General features: G+C 48.1%; 2 protein-coding genes across 10 annotated transcripts in view; both read right to left on the bottom strand.

Annotated features, from left to right (window-relative positions):
- LOC110187842 (uncharacterized) overlaps positions 1–15,319 on the bottom strand; it is a 19,333-nt gene extending 4,014 nt beyond the window's left edge. The window contains exons 1-7 of one of the 8 annotated variants that reach the window (XR_002319904.2): positions 15,179–15,318; positions 4,339–4,547; positions 4,096–4,282; positions 2,112–2,436; positions 1,937–2,049; positions 1,682–1,880; positions 1,342–1,579 (exon numbers count right to left, since the gene is read on the bottom strand). Coding sequence is in view for 6 of the 8 variants with exons in the window: in XM_020957320.2 (XP_020812979.2) it covers positions 804–1,146; positions 1,682–1,880; positions 1,937–2,049; positions 2,112–2,436; positions 4,096–4,282; positions 4,339–4,525 (1,354 nt within the window). In the remaining 2 variants the exon portion in view is untranslated. Of the gene's footprint in view, positions 1–803; positions 1,147–1,341; positions 1,580–1,681; positions 1,881–1,936; positions 2,050–2,111; positions 2,437–4,095; positions 4,283–4,338; positions 4,548–4,623; positions 4,749–14,125; positions 14,419–15,178 lie in introns of those variants that run through there. The other 7 variants (XR_015271085.1, XM_020957320.2, XM_020957319.2 and 4 more) reach the window with 7 other exon arrangements.
- On the bottom strand, positions 4,829–16,097 carry eIF4G2 (eukaryotic translation initiation factor 4G2). 2 transcript variants are annotated; one of them, XM_086830287.1, is made up of 7 exons: positions 15,833–16,097; positions 15,179–15,497; positions 11,895–13,822; positions 11,454–11,603; positions 10,486–11,397; positions 9,218–10,410; positions 4,829–9,100 (listed from the first exon to the last, which is right to left on the bottom strand). In XM_086830287.1, exons 3-7 carry the CDS (start codon positions 13,801–13,803, stop codon positions 6,725–6,727), a joined length of 6,540 nt encoding a protein of 2,179 aa, XP_086686413.1. In that variant the 5' UTR covers positions 13,804–13,822; positions 15,179–15,497; positions 15,833–16,097; the 3' UTR covers positions 4,829–6,724. The 2 variants fall into 2 exon arrangements, with proteins under 2 accessions (XP_086686413.1, XP_020812977.2); XM_020957318.2 differs by having other exon boundaries at positions 15,179–15,367; positions 15,833–16,075.

The following is a 16,097-nucleotide window of genomic DNA, read 5'->3' as shown; positions in this document are numbered from 1 at the left end:
AGCGGAGCTAGTGAAAGCCTGCATTGAGCCGTAAAAGAACCCGACGTGTAGGTAAAATCAATTACAATCGCAGACGGGTTGTTGCGTTGTGTTGCGTGTGTCGAACGGAGAGGGCGGCGGGCTCCCAATGGGAGCATGAGTGGCATGGGGCCTGGGCTGGGCTAACTGACAATTGACAGCAACAAGTTGGGCCCTTCAAATAGACCTCCACTCCGGGGACATGGTGACACAATGGCAGGGCACTTGTCAACGCACGGCTGCCAGGGATTAGCTGCAGACACACCATGGCTGCCACATGAGTGGCCTGAACGGGGGAAAGCCCCTACACTGATTCAATTGGCGAAGGGCTGCCCCCAGCTTTTTGCAGGCCAATTTCCCTAATTTGGCTGCTGAAACCAATGCTGGACCATTGAAACGCTTCGATCCAAAGTATTCCAAGGACTTTTCCACTTGTGCATAGTTTCCACTGGCGTCGTGGGAGTTTATCTGCCCACTCGAGAGGCTCCTTCTTGAAGGGCACAACTTTTCAACAATGGCCAGAAGTTAAGGGCGAGCAGCACCAAAAGTTTATCAAATTTCATATGCGCTTAAGAACGGTCTCAAAAGTCGACTTTGGAATTGAAATTTTGTTTTGTAAAATAAGAAAGTAAAACGAAGAATGTCTCGAGTCTGACCAAGGCAAAAGGAAAAGTGTTCGTAGGTCGTGAACCCTTGGGTGAACCTGAACCTGATAGATACAATCCCCTTATGTTTTCCATGGGCAACTCTGGAGGGCAGAGTGTTTTCTGCGGTGGAGTACATACCTGTCGCTGCCTCGGCCTGTACCTGATGCTTCACGTTGTCAATGATCTTGTCGCCGCTGCCTTTCCGCAAACTGTGCCCGGCAATGTGGTCGCTGAAGCTGCCGCCGCCAGCTGCCACCGCCACCGACTTGGAAGGAAGTGGCGGAGGAGGAGGTGGCGGTGGTGGTGGTGCAGCCAGCGCCTTTTGCTCGGACTTTTGCTCTAAGCGGGCCAGCTTCTCCTCTGCACGCTCGGCCCGCGTGTGAGCCTCGCGCAGCTGCTCCTCAAGGATCTCCAACTTAAGTTGTAATTTTTTTAGTTCATCGTTAGTAGTTTTGGCAATAGCCGCATCCATTAGACTTTGCTACAAATGCAAGAAACGAGAGAACGAGGGTAGAACGGGGCGCGGGAGCGGGTGTGGCATGGTGTGGGTGTAGGTTTAGGTAAGAAAATTAGTAGATATTTCAAAGCGTCTAAGGGTCAGGGGTTAGTGCATCAGAAGCTAGTAGAGCGTGAGTAGTGTGTGGAGGAAGCGGCGCACGGCAAGCGAGTTGCTTACGTGTCTCGGTTGGATTTCGGAGAGGGGTGAAGAGTGCAGAGAGGTGAGTTGACCCGGCACCGAGATTAGGTAACAACAACAACACGCCCAGCTGGCCAGGCGCATTCTGTGCATCTATCAGATTGTCGTATTAGGCGTGCAGGGGAGAGACGCCACCACCAACTGATCTTGTTGTGTTTCAGTTGCTCTTGAAGATATTCGAGAGCGGCTTGAAAATGTCAAACACGCTGCGTGTTTGCTAAAGGATTGAATGGACAGATGGACAGAAAAGATTGTTTTGATAGCCATAGATACTACCAAGTGTTGCTGTTTAAGATCAATCATGAGACTGTAAACTAACCATTTCCACGATGCGCTCGTTGTGCTCCCTCGCCTGCTGCTGCACCTGGTCCTGGATCTGCTCAAATTCCGCCTGCTCGTTGAGCACGCTCGACGAGGTGCTGACCCTCGATCCAGCGTGCTGCCCGTCGGTCAGATCCCGAGTCTTTGCTGTGAGCTCATCATTGCGCTGCTTCAGCTTGATCAGCGCAGCCTCCATTCTGTAACGCGGCTTTGAATTGAGTTATTTCCCATTAAATAACTTGGTTAAACTCACTTCTGGCTGGTTTCCACACTCTCCTTCATGTTTTCGGTAAGCAGCTTGGCCACTTTCGTCAGGTTGCTGTTCTCCGTGCGAAGGGATTCGTTCTCCTCCTCCCATGAATGTTGCTGTTAAGAGAAAAAGAGAAGAGGTAACTTCCATTCAAGTTCAGTTAAGTCTGCCCACTCACCTGCTCCAACAGTTCGGCCATCTTCTCATTGGCCTCGTACAGTTGCAGCTCTACGGCATTGGTCGCATTTTTGAGGGTGAGGAACTCATCAGCCAGACGTTCCACAAGGCCACTGGTGATAGGCACCTCATCCGAATTGACATCCACAATGCTGTCTAGATCTTGACCGCCGCTGACACTGTCGCCGCTGTCCGTGCTGCCCTGCTGCAGAATTTTGAAAAGCTTTCGCTTGAGTTCCACGGACCCGAAAACGGTGCGCGGACTAATCTGCGGGACCTGACCCATCGTCTGCTTCTCGCGTATGTGCTCCAACTCGCTTGTGAGACTATAAGTGTAAAATTAAATTATTTAAATTTATTTATTTATTAAATTATATTCGTCAAATATATCATCGAATTATCGCACTATGTAAAACAAGAATGGCAAGCCGAAGTTTACTCGGCAAATCTTATTAACTGAACGTTTTCTATAGTTCCATTAAGGTCCATCCAGAACTCTATCAAAATTGTCAACCTTGGGGTAGACTCTTAATTTTCTTCAATTTAAGTTAAATACGCAGAAAAAATCATGTCATCCCATATAAAAATATTTAATTAAACAAGAAAGGAAGCTAACTTCGGCACGCCGAAGTTTATATACCCTTGCAGATAGAACTTCGATAACTTCCTGCATTCCTGCCATACAATATAAAATATACATATTAATGTTAAAAAACAATGAAGTAATACCTGCTTTCATTTCATTCACCTATACATATTATAATTTCAGTTTTACATTCACAGATTTGCATTTTTGCTCCACATCTAACGATCGTTTGTATGGCACCTATGTGATATAGTCGTCCGATTTTCATAAAATTTGACACAAAATTTAAGACTGATATAAAATGGCAATATCTTAAATTTAATGCAAATCTGCTGAAAACTGAAAACGTTATAATTTTTAATTGTATTTATTTTTTGATCGTTCCTATGGCAGCTATGTGATATAGTAGTCCGGTTATTTTTTATAACTTTACACAAAATTGTAGATTAAAATAAAATGGCTATATCTCATATTTGATGAAAATCTGGTGAAAACTGAAGAAGTTATAATCTTAAATTTTATTAATTTCTTTTATTTCTTATAAAATGGCTATGTATCAAATTTGATGAAAATCTGTTGAAAACTTAGAATGTTATACTTTTTAATTGAATTAATTTCTCGATCGTTCTAATGGGAGCTATATGATATAGTCGTCCAATTTTCATAAAATTTTACACAAAATTGTAGAATAATATGAAATGGCTATATCTCAAATTTGATCAAATTCTGTTGAAAACTAAAAATGTTATAATTTTTCTTGTAAAAATTTTCCGATCATTCCTATGGCAGCTATATGATATAGTCGTCCGATCCGGCCCGTTCCGACATATATACAAGTGAGAGTATATAGAAGGCTAACTACAAAGTTTCATTCAGATAGCTTCAAAACTGAGAGACTAGTTTGCGTAGAAACGGACAGACGTACAGAAGGACAGACGGACATGGCTAGATCGACTCGGCTGTTGATCCTGATCAAGAATATATATACTTTATATAGTCGGAGGTGGCTCCTTCACTGCGTTGCAAACTTCTGACTTAAAATCTATTACCCTGCAAGGGTATAAAAATGCGAATGCGATTCGATTCGATCCATAAATTGTAAACTGCAAGGGTATTTAAACTTAGGCCTCCCGATGTTAATTTCCTTTCTTGTTGATTTTCTAAAAACTATGTTCCGACTTATGTTTTTACTACCCGCAATACGAAAATATGTATCTGCTCAGTTGCATTCTGATAGCTCAACAACTTAGAGACTAGTTTTGCGTAGAAACAGACATACAGATTGCTAGATTTTCCTTGCGTTATAATCTTCTTACTAAACACCATTTTCAAAGGTATAAACATATCGACGTTCACGTGAAACATTCTAATTTTCCAGATTCTTTTCGCCAGCACTCACTTTTGTATCTGATCGACCTTCATTTTGTGCAGTTTGTCTAATGCGTTTCGCTCGTTCAGAGCTTTGCTAAACTTGGAGCTCATCTCCTTGATTTGGGTCTCAAAATTGGTCTGCTGCTGTTGCAAAGCTTCGAGCTGGGCGCACAGCTTTTCGTGCTGAGCCTGTTGCTCCTCCTGTGTGGTTTTATCTGTAATAAAACTCGTTAGAATAATTGAAGGAATCAAACAATATAATATAACTTACGCGTGTCAATCTCCAGCTTAAGCGCCTTGTTCTCCTCCCGCAGGGCAATGTTATCCTCCAACAGCGTGAACATATCATGCTCCGGATCCTGCTCGTTGTAGTCCGGCTCCCGCACCCTACTCCGGCTGCGCGTCTTGGCCTCCTGGGTGCGGAACTTGGCCACTGGTATGCGTCCGCGTCTCTCCATCGATTATCAGATCTAATGCCTGCTGCGGGCGGATGAAAGGAATTTTGTTATTATATTTGGTGGGGAAGTGTGGAAGGTTAACTCTTAACACTGCTTACGTTTCGCATTAAAGGCAAGTCCTTAACCTCTTCTTAAACTAAGTGATGCAAATGGAAATAATGCTCGGCCATCACCAAATGATGAGTGTGTGTTTGGATGCACTGGGGAGTGGTGTTTGTGTTGTATATGAGAGATGCTTGGGGGGTGTGTGCGCTGCACGGCATGCCTTGGAATTGATGAGCCCACATTAAAACGCCTTGCATATTTACTTTTCGTTTTTATTATTTGCTGTTTACAATTTCTCCTTGATTTCGGTTTTATTTTGCTTTGCTTGGCGCTTGCCCGCCCCTTGCTCTAATGTCCCTGTTTTACTGCCCGCCTGGGCTGCCCTTCAGCTCCTGCTTTCTTTTCTGCTTTTGTGATCTTTTGCTTTAGCAGGAGTCCTGCTCTTGGGTTCAAAATACTACAGAAGTTGGCCGAAAGCATTTGGAATGCCTGCCGAAAGTTGCTACGAAACTAGTTAAAGTGCCACGCCCACAGCGCCTGCAAGTGTCTCGCTTGGCCTCAGAAATATTAGCTTGATGGCTCAGTGTGTCTGTGCAGAAGCGTTTCATGCACATCCTCTCATTGTCTGGTTTGTGTTTTTATATCATTCCTTAACTATTTTAATTTAACTGTTTTTGCCATTTGTTTTTCGTTTCTTTTTGCTAATCACTTATGCGTACAATTTCCTTTGCTTTCTTTGCCATAAATCATCGCCATTTCTCATGTTTTGTCACTTGTAGTGTAAAAATAAAAAAAAACCTAAAGTTTATACACAAATATGTCGCTACCTTTTGTTATGTTTTGTTTTTGTTTTGCCTCGCTTTTAATATTATATATAAACTTTTGAGAGTTGCTTTTTTTTCATTCAATTTTATAAAAATAACTAATTGAAGGCGGCTTAGAGCTCTTTGTTTTTGCTTGTTTTCGTTATGATTTTGTGTATGCTTTTATGCTTGAATGTTTTGTTTTGTTTTTGTTTTTGTTTTTAGTTTTCACTTTTCAATTTGGTTTAAATAGCTATATAATAAATGTGTTTCGAAATTAATATTAGTGTATTTTTTCTTTCCTTTTTACAGCTAATTTTAAGATTTATCTTTGGATAATCATCATGCTTTTCGTGTGCTAAATACTTTACATGTCTTTACGCATTTTATAATTTACATTGTTTTTTTTTTTTGTTTTTTTTTTTTAGTATACGTACGTATATTTTTTGTTTATAAATTAATATTGTTTTATATTTTTATAATTAGCTTTAGTTATAGTTGTTTTTTTTTCTTGTTTTTTTATTATTTCTAATTGAAGATTCTGTAAGCAGGAGAAAGGGTTAGGGTTAATTTTTAAATTTTCGTTTATGTTTGAGCCGTGTTTGCATTGAAAATAGAAATAAATAAAGATTTTTGTTTTATAATAAATCAAACAAACAATAGTCGAATTCATAATATTTTGTACTGAATGGTAAAAATAAACAAAAATTCGCTACACGCCTATAGAGAAGTTAAGCTAATCTAAGCACAGCTGGGCCTGCATAAAAATTATGCCAGCTCTTTAATTTAAACGAGTTTCGAACAAAATACTGAAGTTTCGAGAAATAATTATACATCCTTATATAAATTGGTTGCAATTGGAGTTTTTGAAAATAGTTTTTGAATTTCGGAGATTCCTTTATACTAAATAGCTTTCCGTTATTGTTTGCTTTTGCTTTTCTATTTATTCATTTGATGCGACGAGTAAATGTGTTAGAATACGTGTATAACTTTGTGTTGCAGAGTCATGACCGAGTCATCGAAGGGGAATTATCTCTCTTGGCTTTCTCGTAAGGAACGTACGTGTTGTGGTGATACAAATAAAATTGCTTTTGGTCAATGTTTCTTGAAGGCTTGAAAGGAAAATCTGTGCAGTGTTTAAAAACAAGGAATTTTCGTTTCTCGACAGATTCTTCTTGGATTCATCGTACTACAAATTAATGTGTGTGCGTGTAGATGTGTTTTGGTGTGTGACTACGACCGCGCCACGTCTTGGAAATGACTTCCATACGATGTTCTTGCTAAATGTTTCGGATTGGCTTGCTTCGTTGTGTTGTGTTCCTTCTTTAGGTTCCCACTTCCCGTTGATTTGTTACATCTCCTCGATAAAGTCGCGCAGCTGGTCGATAAAGGGCCGGCGGTAGGCTGACGAGTGCCCAATCTCCAGCTTGTACCACTTGTCGAACGACTCCTTGGGTATCACCTCGCTGTCGTAGAGCACGCTGAACGTGCTGCATATGGTCTCGCCGGCTGCCATCTCGTCACCATCGAGCTCGGCCATAAAGTGCTGCTGCAGAGAGTCCACCGCCTCGTCTATGCAGGCAATTTCCAGCGCCTCCTGGGCGTCGATGCAGAGACGTAGCAGCGGTGTGCACCTGGTGCGGAAGCTCTCAGTGTTTAACTGCAGCTGCAGTTTCTTGCCGCCGCCTCCCTTGTTGCTTTTGGTCATCACAGTCAGCGCATAATCACAGCACAGGAATTTGGTGAGCTGCCTCACAAAGTGCGCATTGATGGCCACGTTGGTGTTAATGTAGTCGATGGCCATGTCACAGGACAGTGCCAGTAGATGTCTGATCCGCTCAACATGCTCCAATGGGGAGCGTGGCGTCGACGCGCTGCTCGACTGTCCTCCTTTCGCTTTGGCCTGTCCCTTTACTTGGCCCTGACCGGGCACGCCGTTATCCAGGAAGTAAAAGCTGTGCGACTGCACGAACTCGCGATACTTGCTAACATCGTTCCAGAACAGCTGTCCGCGATCCAGCTTGTAGTCGTTGTGCCACACCTTGCGAGCGTAGGCGGCCCCGAATTCCTGCACGAAATAGTTAACAAAGGCGAACACGAAGCGTTCAGTAAAGAACGAGTCCTCCAACCAGCGCCTCTGCCACACATCCTTAAGGTCCAGACGGCCGGAGTGCATGATGGGCCCGAGGAACTCGAAAACATAGCTCCAACCGTTCGGGACGTCCACGAGAAGGTCAGGAAACTCGTCGCTGAACCGGGAATACGCCTGGCTGAAGGTCGCCTTGTCTAACGCATCCTTGCTCATGAGGTAGGCGAAGATGTTGCCGCAAGCTAGACGATGCTGGCGCTTCACCTCAGCCGAGTGCAAGTAGTCCATCATCAGGTATTGCAATGCCTTCGACTGCTGCTTAACGGTGAACGAACGCCAAATGGTTAGAACCTCCGACTGCCAGTCACGCGTATTTAGAGCTTCCTCCACCAGCTTGGCAATGAGGTTCTGGCACTGTTTTCCCGTGAAGGCGATTTCAGCCTGGTGCTCTACATGGCTGCTTCTATTGCCACCGACATGGACAGACGGCAGGGGTGTGCCCAAAGGAGGTGGAGGCAGCCGGTACGGCGAGATACTGAAGTTCTGGCCGGGAGGCGGAAGGCGCTTGAGCAGGGATGTCGGCGGAGGTGGCGGCACACTAGTGTTGGTCGACGGTGGGCCGCTGACCGGACGGTTGTCGGAATTACGCCACTGGTAGTTCGAGGAGTTGCCCAGCTTGGCATGCGAGTCGTCGCTAACGTTGCTGCTGCTGAAGCGCAGCTTGCTGGGATCAATACTCAGAGCTTGGTTCTCGTGCTGCTGTTGCTTCGGCATCTTCTGCATGAAGTAGTTGCTGCCGCCGTCGTGGCCATGCTGGTGATGGTGATGTTTCTGCTGTTGCTGCTGCTGGTGATGCATCGGCTGCGAGTGCTGGCTAATTCCGCTGCCCCGACTACCGCCGCCCCCGCCTCCACCTCCACTGTGGTGCTGTTGCTGATCCTTTGTGTCATCGTGCGGCTTGTGGCGTTGGTTGCGCGCAGCGCCCTGCGTCTGGTGACTCGCCGGCTGATCCCAGTTCCGCACCCTCAAATCTAGCACGTCCTGCATCATAAAACGCACCCGACTGCTGATCTTGATGTGCGCCTGCTGCCTATGTCCCGTCCCGCGAGACCGATTCACAATGTCCTGGATGCGGCGGAAGATCTTCTCGATGCGGTCTCGCAGCTGGTACTGTTCGGGTAGCGTGGTCTCCAGCAGATGGCCGACGGTGGTCAGAAGTTTGCACATGTACTCCAGCTTCTCCTCGCAGCCGTGCTCCAGCAGTGACTCTATGCAATTCAGCACTCGGTCGCTGGTCAGCGATTGGAGCTTGAAGAGCTCGCCAATGAAACGAACGGTGCCCCAGGCACGTCTTCGGAACTGGTACTCCAGGTCTTCCATTTCGGAACGCAACTCCGCTTTCTTCGCGGGGTCCGTGCACTGGTTGATGCGATCCACGGTGGGCTGCAGCTTCTTGGCCTTGGCATTGGCATCGTTTACGTTCGACTCGAACTCGTGCTGAATGCGCGTGATCAGGGAGCTGGTGAAAAGCGACTTGTTCTCGGCTTTGATTTCGTGGAAAAGCACCTTGCAGAAGCGGGCATAGGTGGGTGCAAAATTCGGTTCGCTAATGGTCTTTTCGAATATGAGCAGCATGACCTGAAAGGGATTCAAGTTTAGGTTAAGGGGTTAGGGGTAAAGTTGCGCACAATGCCAATCCGTTCCGCAAAACAAAAGAAAAACATTTTCATAAATGCAATACAAAATCCGACTTACATTTGTCATTTTCGCCTCATTGTCCATTTTGATGCTGGACATCTCCTTGAGGAGAACTTCGAAGTTGTCTGGCGTCAGCTTGTTGAGAATGCCGCGCACCTTTTTCAGCACGCCCTCCACATCGTTTTCCTCATCCTGGGCGGTGGCCATGGATGTGCGGCGCAGGGGCTCCGGCTGCCAGGCATTCTCACACTCCGATAGTTTGATCTCCTCCTTCAACGATAGTTGGACCCGGATTATGTCCATATGGCGCTGACTCGAACTGGTTGTAGGACCGCCACCGCCGCCCATGCCACCGGAGCCGCCCATTTGCTGGTGTCCGTCGTGGTGCTTCTTGCTGGCTCCATGACCGCGACCTCCTCGCTTGCCGGGCACATAGTCCAGGGACTCATTAAAGTTCATATGCTGGTACTGCTGGAACTGCTGGCCATGGGCGTGAGCGTGGGTGTGAGCATGATGCTGCTGCTGTTGCTGCTGGCGGGAAACGAACAGCTGCGAGATACAGTCACCCTTCTGGCAGGGCACCATTGGCGGCTTGCGAGAATCGTTAAGCTTGGACAGTTCACGCAGCGTCTCCATGCTATAGCGATAGTTCCTGACGGGAGGAGTAGCAACGGCACTGGTGTCGCTGCAAGAGACTGAACTGGAACTCGGACTGGGGCTCTTTGACTTGGTCGCTTTTTGCTGCTTAGTTTTGGGCGACGATTCCACTCCCTTGACTTTTGCCTGATGGACCGGTGAGCTCTTCTTGCTACCGCCTGCGCTCCTCTCTCCAGCATTAATGATGGATGTGGCACTCACCTTGGGAGCACAATCCACATTGTCGCCGCTCTTGCTGCTAAAGGATGAGGCATCGTCCGCTGCCTTGCTAATGGTCGAGCTGGACCATGTAGAGCTGCATATGAAACCGGTATCGTGGCGCGCCGCCTCCTCGTTGAAATCTCCAAACTTGAGGTCCGCCATGGCATTGTCCTCAATTTTGCTGGACACGGCGACACCGCGAGTTGGCGGCTCATCTTCCTCACACGCCGAACTGCTGCTGTTAAGGAACTGTAACTGCTGTGTCTCCGAAAGGGATGCGACGGATGTATCAGGGCTGCTCTTCTGCAAGAACTTGGCCACTATCTCATCGTTGGCCAAGTGCTTCACATGGGGATTACGACTTGACACGCCGCTGTCCTCTTTGCTGTCAGCTGAGGGGAAAGATTGTAAAGCAAACATAAGAACCACTGCTAACGAACAAAAAACATGCATGTTTAGATACTCACATTCATGATCGCTGTCCGCCTCCGCATCCATGTCGTCGGTGATGTCATCTTCGTCATTGTTATTGTTGTTGTGGCTCATCAACTGCTCCTTGGGCTTGAGCACAGTGTTGTCGTCTCTTAGAGTAGAACTTACGAAGCTAGGATTATTACTAGTTGTTGCACTAAGCTTATCAGTCGTCGGTTGCGCCGTAGCCTTGTCATCGACAGTTGTCGCCGTTCCGTCGTGTTTGGTTGTTGTTGCCGCTGTTAGAGTTGTTGTTGATGTGGAGTTGTTGTTGTTGCTGTTGTTTGTGTTTGTGTTAGCCTCCGGTGCTCCTCCGTTGCCCCTGTTGCTATTGTTGCCATTGTTGCTCTGGCTTTGGCTGCTGCTTGTAGTGGTGCTGATTATCGTCGACTTTTGTTTCCTCTTCTCCAAGTCCTTGGCCCGCTTCTGTGCCTTGCGCTGTTTTTTGGTTATGTTGCTGCTGTTGGAGCTATTGGTGCCGGCGAGCTGGGTGACGGCCGCCGAGATGCGGTTGGGAGTCGGGACTGGTCTTCCCGTCACCTGGCCACCTGACACCTGCTGCTGCTTTGCCTGTTGCTGGAGATTGACTTGATGTTGCTGTTGTTGTGGTTGCTGCCTAACCGTGTGTGTGGGCGTGGAGGCTGCCGATGAGGATGCCCCCGAACTTGTCGTGGTGGAGGTGGTGGTCGCCAGTGGAGCAATACTGGACTTTCTGATGGGCGACGCAGTCGGAACAGCTGTGGTCGCTATAGATTTACTAATGGGCTTCTGAACTGGCGGTCGTGACCCTGGCGACGAGAGAGGCGTCTGCATTGGCTGGCTTCTGGGCAGGATGGATATGTTGCCCGTGCAACCGCTGGCCGCTGCCTCGGCCACGTCATTCGCTATGGATGTAGGCGTGGCGGTGCCTGCATATAAGACTACATTATGGTATGCCAAGAGTAATCACTGGTCATGTACTCACTTTGCTTGTTGGCCGACTTGGGGCGCTGCTTCTTGGCTGGCTCTTGGAACAGAACGGCGGGCTGGGGTCCCGCCTCGATAGCTTCAGTCGCCTGAGTCAATTCCTTGTGTACGCGTGGCAGGCTAGGATGGGTCTCCGTGACATTGTCGACTGCAAGATGGACTATTAGACTTTGGCTTGGACAGTTAAGCTAAGGCCAACTTCGGCTTGCCGAGATTCCTTTATGTTTACTGCTTATAAATTATAGTTTTTGCTTAATGCTAATTTGACTTTACATTAAAATTTTTCTATAATTTATGTTCGAAACAATAGGGTTACTGAGATGTTTAGCTAATGATAGCTAAAGCATTCTTAAATTAACAAAATGGCAAAGACTTTAAAGGAGAACATATGTGTTTCTATTTAAATCCTAAGAGAACTCTCGTCGCACGTCAGACTTACCGTCACTGTACTGCCAGAAGCTGAGATGCTCATCGGTGTTGCCGGAATGGGCCAGTATATCCTTGACAATCACACTGATCTGATCCTTATCCGTGACCCCGGATGTGGTGGAGAGGCGGCTTTGATCCAGACCAGCTTCCTCCTCCTCGTCCTCTCCGAATTGCAGTCCAGATATTTCCCCCATAGAGGGAGCTACATTCGGCTGAACGTTCTGCATCTGTTGTTCCGCCAATGCGGAAGAGAGTAGGGACGAGCCCGAGGTGGAATCCATGAGAATGGCAGGCGCCTGATATAAGCAAGTGGTACTGTTGCTATCTGAATCCAGCAGCTCTGTGCTCAGTGTCATCGTCGATGAGTTTGAGTCCTTATTAGTGAACACACGGTCCATCACGTTCTCCATAGTGTCCGGATGAATAATGGGAATGGCAAATCGGCGTTTGCTCACCTTGTCGCTGCTGGCTCCTCCTAGTTGTTGTTGTTGCTGGGCCCCGCCGCCTACAGGGGGAGCCGTTAGCGATGTGTTTGAGAATCCGCCAGTGGCCACTGCCTGCACTCCAGTCACATTCGGCACACTGCCGGCTATGGCCGTCGCGCTGCTGTTCTGCATGTGTATGGGGGGTGTATAGGTATGTAATCCTGATGGCGCTTGGGGCGGTGCAGTCTGCATGCCAGCCGGGGCGAGCATGGGTGTCGCCGTCATCCCGGTTGGTGGCAGTCCCAGCGTCAGACCAGGAATAAAGTTGGGGGCCAGATGGAAGGTGGCGGCTCCGTTCAGGGCCCCGTTGTGTGAGTTTATCATGGGAGCCACCGCAGTCGGAGCGGGACGTTGGGTATTGGTCGAGGCCATAGTGTAGGTGAAGTAGTTCGCATGCTGGGGCGTGGCCGCCGCCCTCTGGGCACCTCGGATGTTACGACCGTGGGAGTTGCCGCCGCTGGCCACATTGCCAGCGCCACTATTTGGAGCTGGGACATTCACATAGTAGGGAAAGGGATGCGGCTGTACTGTTGCGCCAGCACCACCCGGGCCCGACTGCTGGCCGTTTGGCGGCTGCAGCTGCTTCTGTTGCTGCTGCGGCTGTGGCTGCGGTGGCACATAGAAGGTGGCCGTCGGAGCTCCTCCCGCTCCGTTCGTAGGGAAAGCCACCGCCGACTGCATACCTAAAAGCTGTGCGCCCTGGCTGTATGTAGGTGTTGGTATGTAGGCGGTGGAGATGTAGGCGGATCCGGTTCCGGGCGCATTGCCGCCGGCGGGTGCGATCAGTCCAGCTGACTGCGGGAAATGGGGCGGCAAAGTGGGGTTGCTCAGCGCCCGGGTTAGATTGGCGGCGCTGGAGTTGGAGGGCGCAAGCACCCCATTGGCACCGTGGACACCACCACCATGATGTCCGGCACTGTGTCCCTGGTGACCCAGCGAGCTGCTACTGGCGGCGGCGCTCAGTTGGTGGGCAGCGCCGCCGCCGCCATTAGCATTACTATTTCCCGCAGCCGAGTGGGTAGCGTATGGCGGCGGTGGGTTGTAGAATATTACGGGAGGATGGTGCGCCTGCGCTTGTACTTGCTGCTGCTGGACCTGCTGTTGTTGCTGAAGCTGCTGCTGAAGGTGGGCGGCGGCTGCCGCCTGATGTTGCTGTTGTTGGTGCTGCTGCTGCAACAGTTGCTGCTGGTGGTGGTGCAGGCCGCTGTGATTCGGAACGAACAATGTGTGGGCGGCCTGCTGTTGCTCCTGCTGGTGAAGGAGATTGCTGCGCACCTGCTGTTGCTGTTGTTGCTGTTGCTGCTGCTGTTGCTGCTGCAGGTGATGGTGGTGCGAGTGCCCCGTCTGGTGGTGCTGGGCTTGGTGGTTGTGGTTCTGCTGGTGTGTCGACTGTGGCCTGGTTCCCTTCCCACCCCCTCCCGTTTGCAGGAACATAGGAGGACCTTCGGAGGATCTGCACACGCACGCACACAACACACACACAGAGGCACGGGAACAGGCACACGGAGGAGTTAAGAAACGCGCGGCCGGAACAGGAGCAGATGTACAAATCGTAATGTTAGTAAGATGGAAATGGAAGTGAAAATGGACATGGCGGATGTGGGAAAAGCTTGGCTGGTATTATTAAGTATCGTAAAGCGGTAGGATGCATGCGTGCGAGAGTAGGTGAAAAAGCAAAAAACCCAAAAAGCGGCATGAAAATCTTATGACTAACACTGTGATCCCAAAGATTACAGCCCTGAAATGCACTCCCTACTCTCTTTCTCTCTCGCTGTCTTCCCTGGTCGATTCTTCCACTTAATTGAGCTCATCAATTCTGTGGAATGTGTGAAGTATGATGTCACTTTCGTGGGGCGGCGGCGGTGCGCGAAGATGGCCACACGCCTTATCGCCGCTTTTATCAATGGTCTAGTCAATGGCAGCAAAAAGTGCCGAACAAAGAAACTATGTACTATGTGAGCTGCTGGTGACACACAACAACAGGTGGCGGAGCACCGAGCAGCCAGCGGGCGTGGGAGGTGAGCGATGGATGGATCTTCTGTCGTTTGTGAGGCCACAACCAGTTTGGCACGTCGTCAGAGACACTTTCCTCGGCACAGTACGAGTTGCCACAAATGGCATTGCTTTGTGAATCAAATATTATGGGAGATTATGGGAGAATATACAAATCAGATCAGTCTAAAGAAGTGTTTACTCCGAAATCCAAGACGTTATTCGTAAACATGAATTGCCTTAAGCTCAAGTACATGTTACACAGAGAAAAATAGTCTTTTAAAGATTCTATTGGATAAAATTCTAAACGCTTCCCTACAAATATTCAATAACACGAATATTTTGACATACAAAAAATACAATTAAATTAGTCAAAGCTGCCAACTCCTTTTCCAGTTTCCACTGTCTTGTGCTACGTGTGCTGGCCTAGAAAACAGCGACCACTGGTGCGGTTTTGAGGCCATGCACCTCGCCACGGGAAAAACCAGTTTCCCTTCTGCAGAAGATGCATGCTGCCGGAGTCGGACTCGCTGGCAGAAAGAAATGCTTACTCGATTTCTTGTTTGTTTGTAAACAAAACCAGTTGGGACGGCTGTGTGGGTGAGAGAGCTCGTAGGAACCGGAGCTGCTCTAATTGGGATCGCAGCGGCGATTGGATTTCGCTGGCAATGGGTGGGATGAGGGAGGCGGAGAGAGAGAACGAGAGCCAGAAAGTGCGATTGTGCGATTAGGCTAAATAAGCAAATATAACTACTGCGAATTATTTACACGGGGATTACTGTTGTTTGGATGAGGATGAGCAATTGTGGCCACTTACCGCTTCCTGTGCTGCTCCTGCAGATGTCGAAGTGTTGTTGTGTTGCTCCTAGTTGGGCTCGGTGAGATCCTGCCCACTACTCCTCCCTCTTCGTCCTCTTCCGCTACCTTAGTTGTTCACTTTCTGCTCGTCGTTGTGGTGCGCTCTATCCGGAATTTTCAGATATCCCATATATAAAAATACGCGAGTCTATGGTGCAGCACATCCACATCCACATTGGTGCAGACGAGGGATGAGGGGCACGTACACGTACATACATACGTACAAAAAGGTAAAAAACAACGCACACGGCGAGTGATAAATTTTCACGGTAATTTTTCTATAATTAATAGAAAGTGAAAATGCTTGAATTTTGCCTTAAATTACAATTACGGGTTTTTTACTAATGTTGCGAAGGGCCGAGCAGAGCCTGCTACGATTTTCGTCCCTCTTAACCCTCTGTCCCAGCCCGGATTAGGCCCGAATTCGAATAAATTCCCAAATTTTAAGATCTGATGGAAAGCCCAAAGGCTCTCCAGTTTTTAAGTTTTCCCTTTTCAGCCTCCTGTTTGCCGTTTTCTTCACTTTTTTCCTGCGCCGAGGCGAGGCGTTGGTTGTTGTTTTTGCCCTTCGCTTTTCTTTTCGCCCCATCCCTGTCTGGCTGCCGGTACTCACCTCTAGCCTTCTCGCTCGCGCGCACCACACACACACAAAACCGAGGAAACGAAAAAAAAATGCAGTTCCGCGCGGGGAACACGCCGAAAACGTTGCTCGGGCACTTTTCTTTACATCAGTGCATCGTCCGCAACACCTCGTTTGTGTACTCGTTCACTATTTGTTACAAATAATTTTGTAATTGTAAAAATTCTACAGAAACACGTCCGTGTTTGCGATTTATTTGCGACAGGTGTGCCACTTTGGCTTGCTTTGAGCTAGTTCT

This window comes from Drosophila serrata, unplaced genomic scaffold, assembly GCF_035046125.1.
Source record: "Drosophila serrata isolate PLE 108 unplaced genomic scaffold, ASM3504612v1 contig_233, whole genome shotgun sequence".
Lineage (NCBI taxonomy): Eukaryota > Metazoa > Arthropoda > Insecta > Diptera > Drosophilidae > Drosophila > Drosophila serrata.
Note: the sequence above shows the minus strand (reverse complement) of the source record. Positions and strands in the feature narration are given on the sequence as shown.

Bases quoted from the DNA above. Each gene is read 5' to 3' on its own strand.
- eIF4G2 (XM_086830287.1), bottom strand. From the start codon at position 13,803: ATGTTCCTGCAAACGGGAGGGGGTGGGAAGGGAACCAGGCCACAGTCG. The intron at 11,398-11,453 runs GTGAGTACATGA...TCTTATATGCAG, and splicing joins CAAGTCGGCCAACAAGCAAA to GCACCGCCACGCCTACATCC. The intron at 9,101-9,217 runs GTAAGTCGGATT...AATCCCTTTCAG, and splicing joins ATGAGGCGAAAATGACAAAT to GTCATGCTGCTCATATTCGA.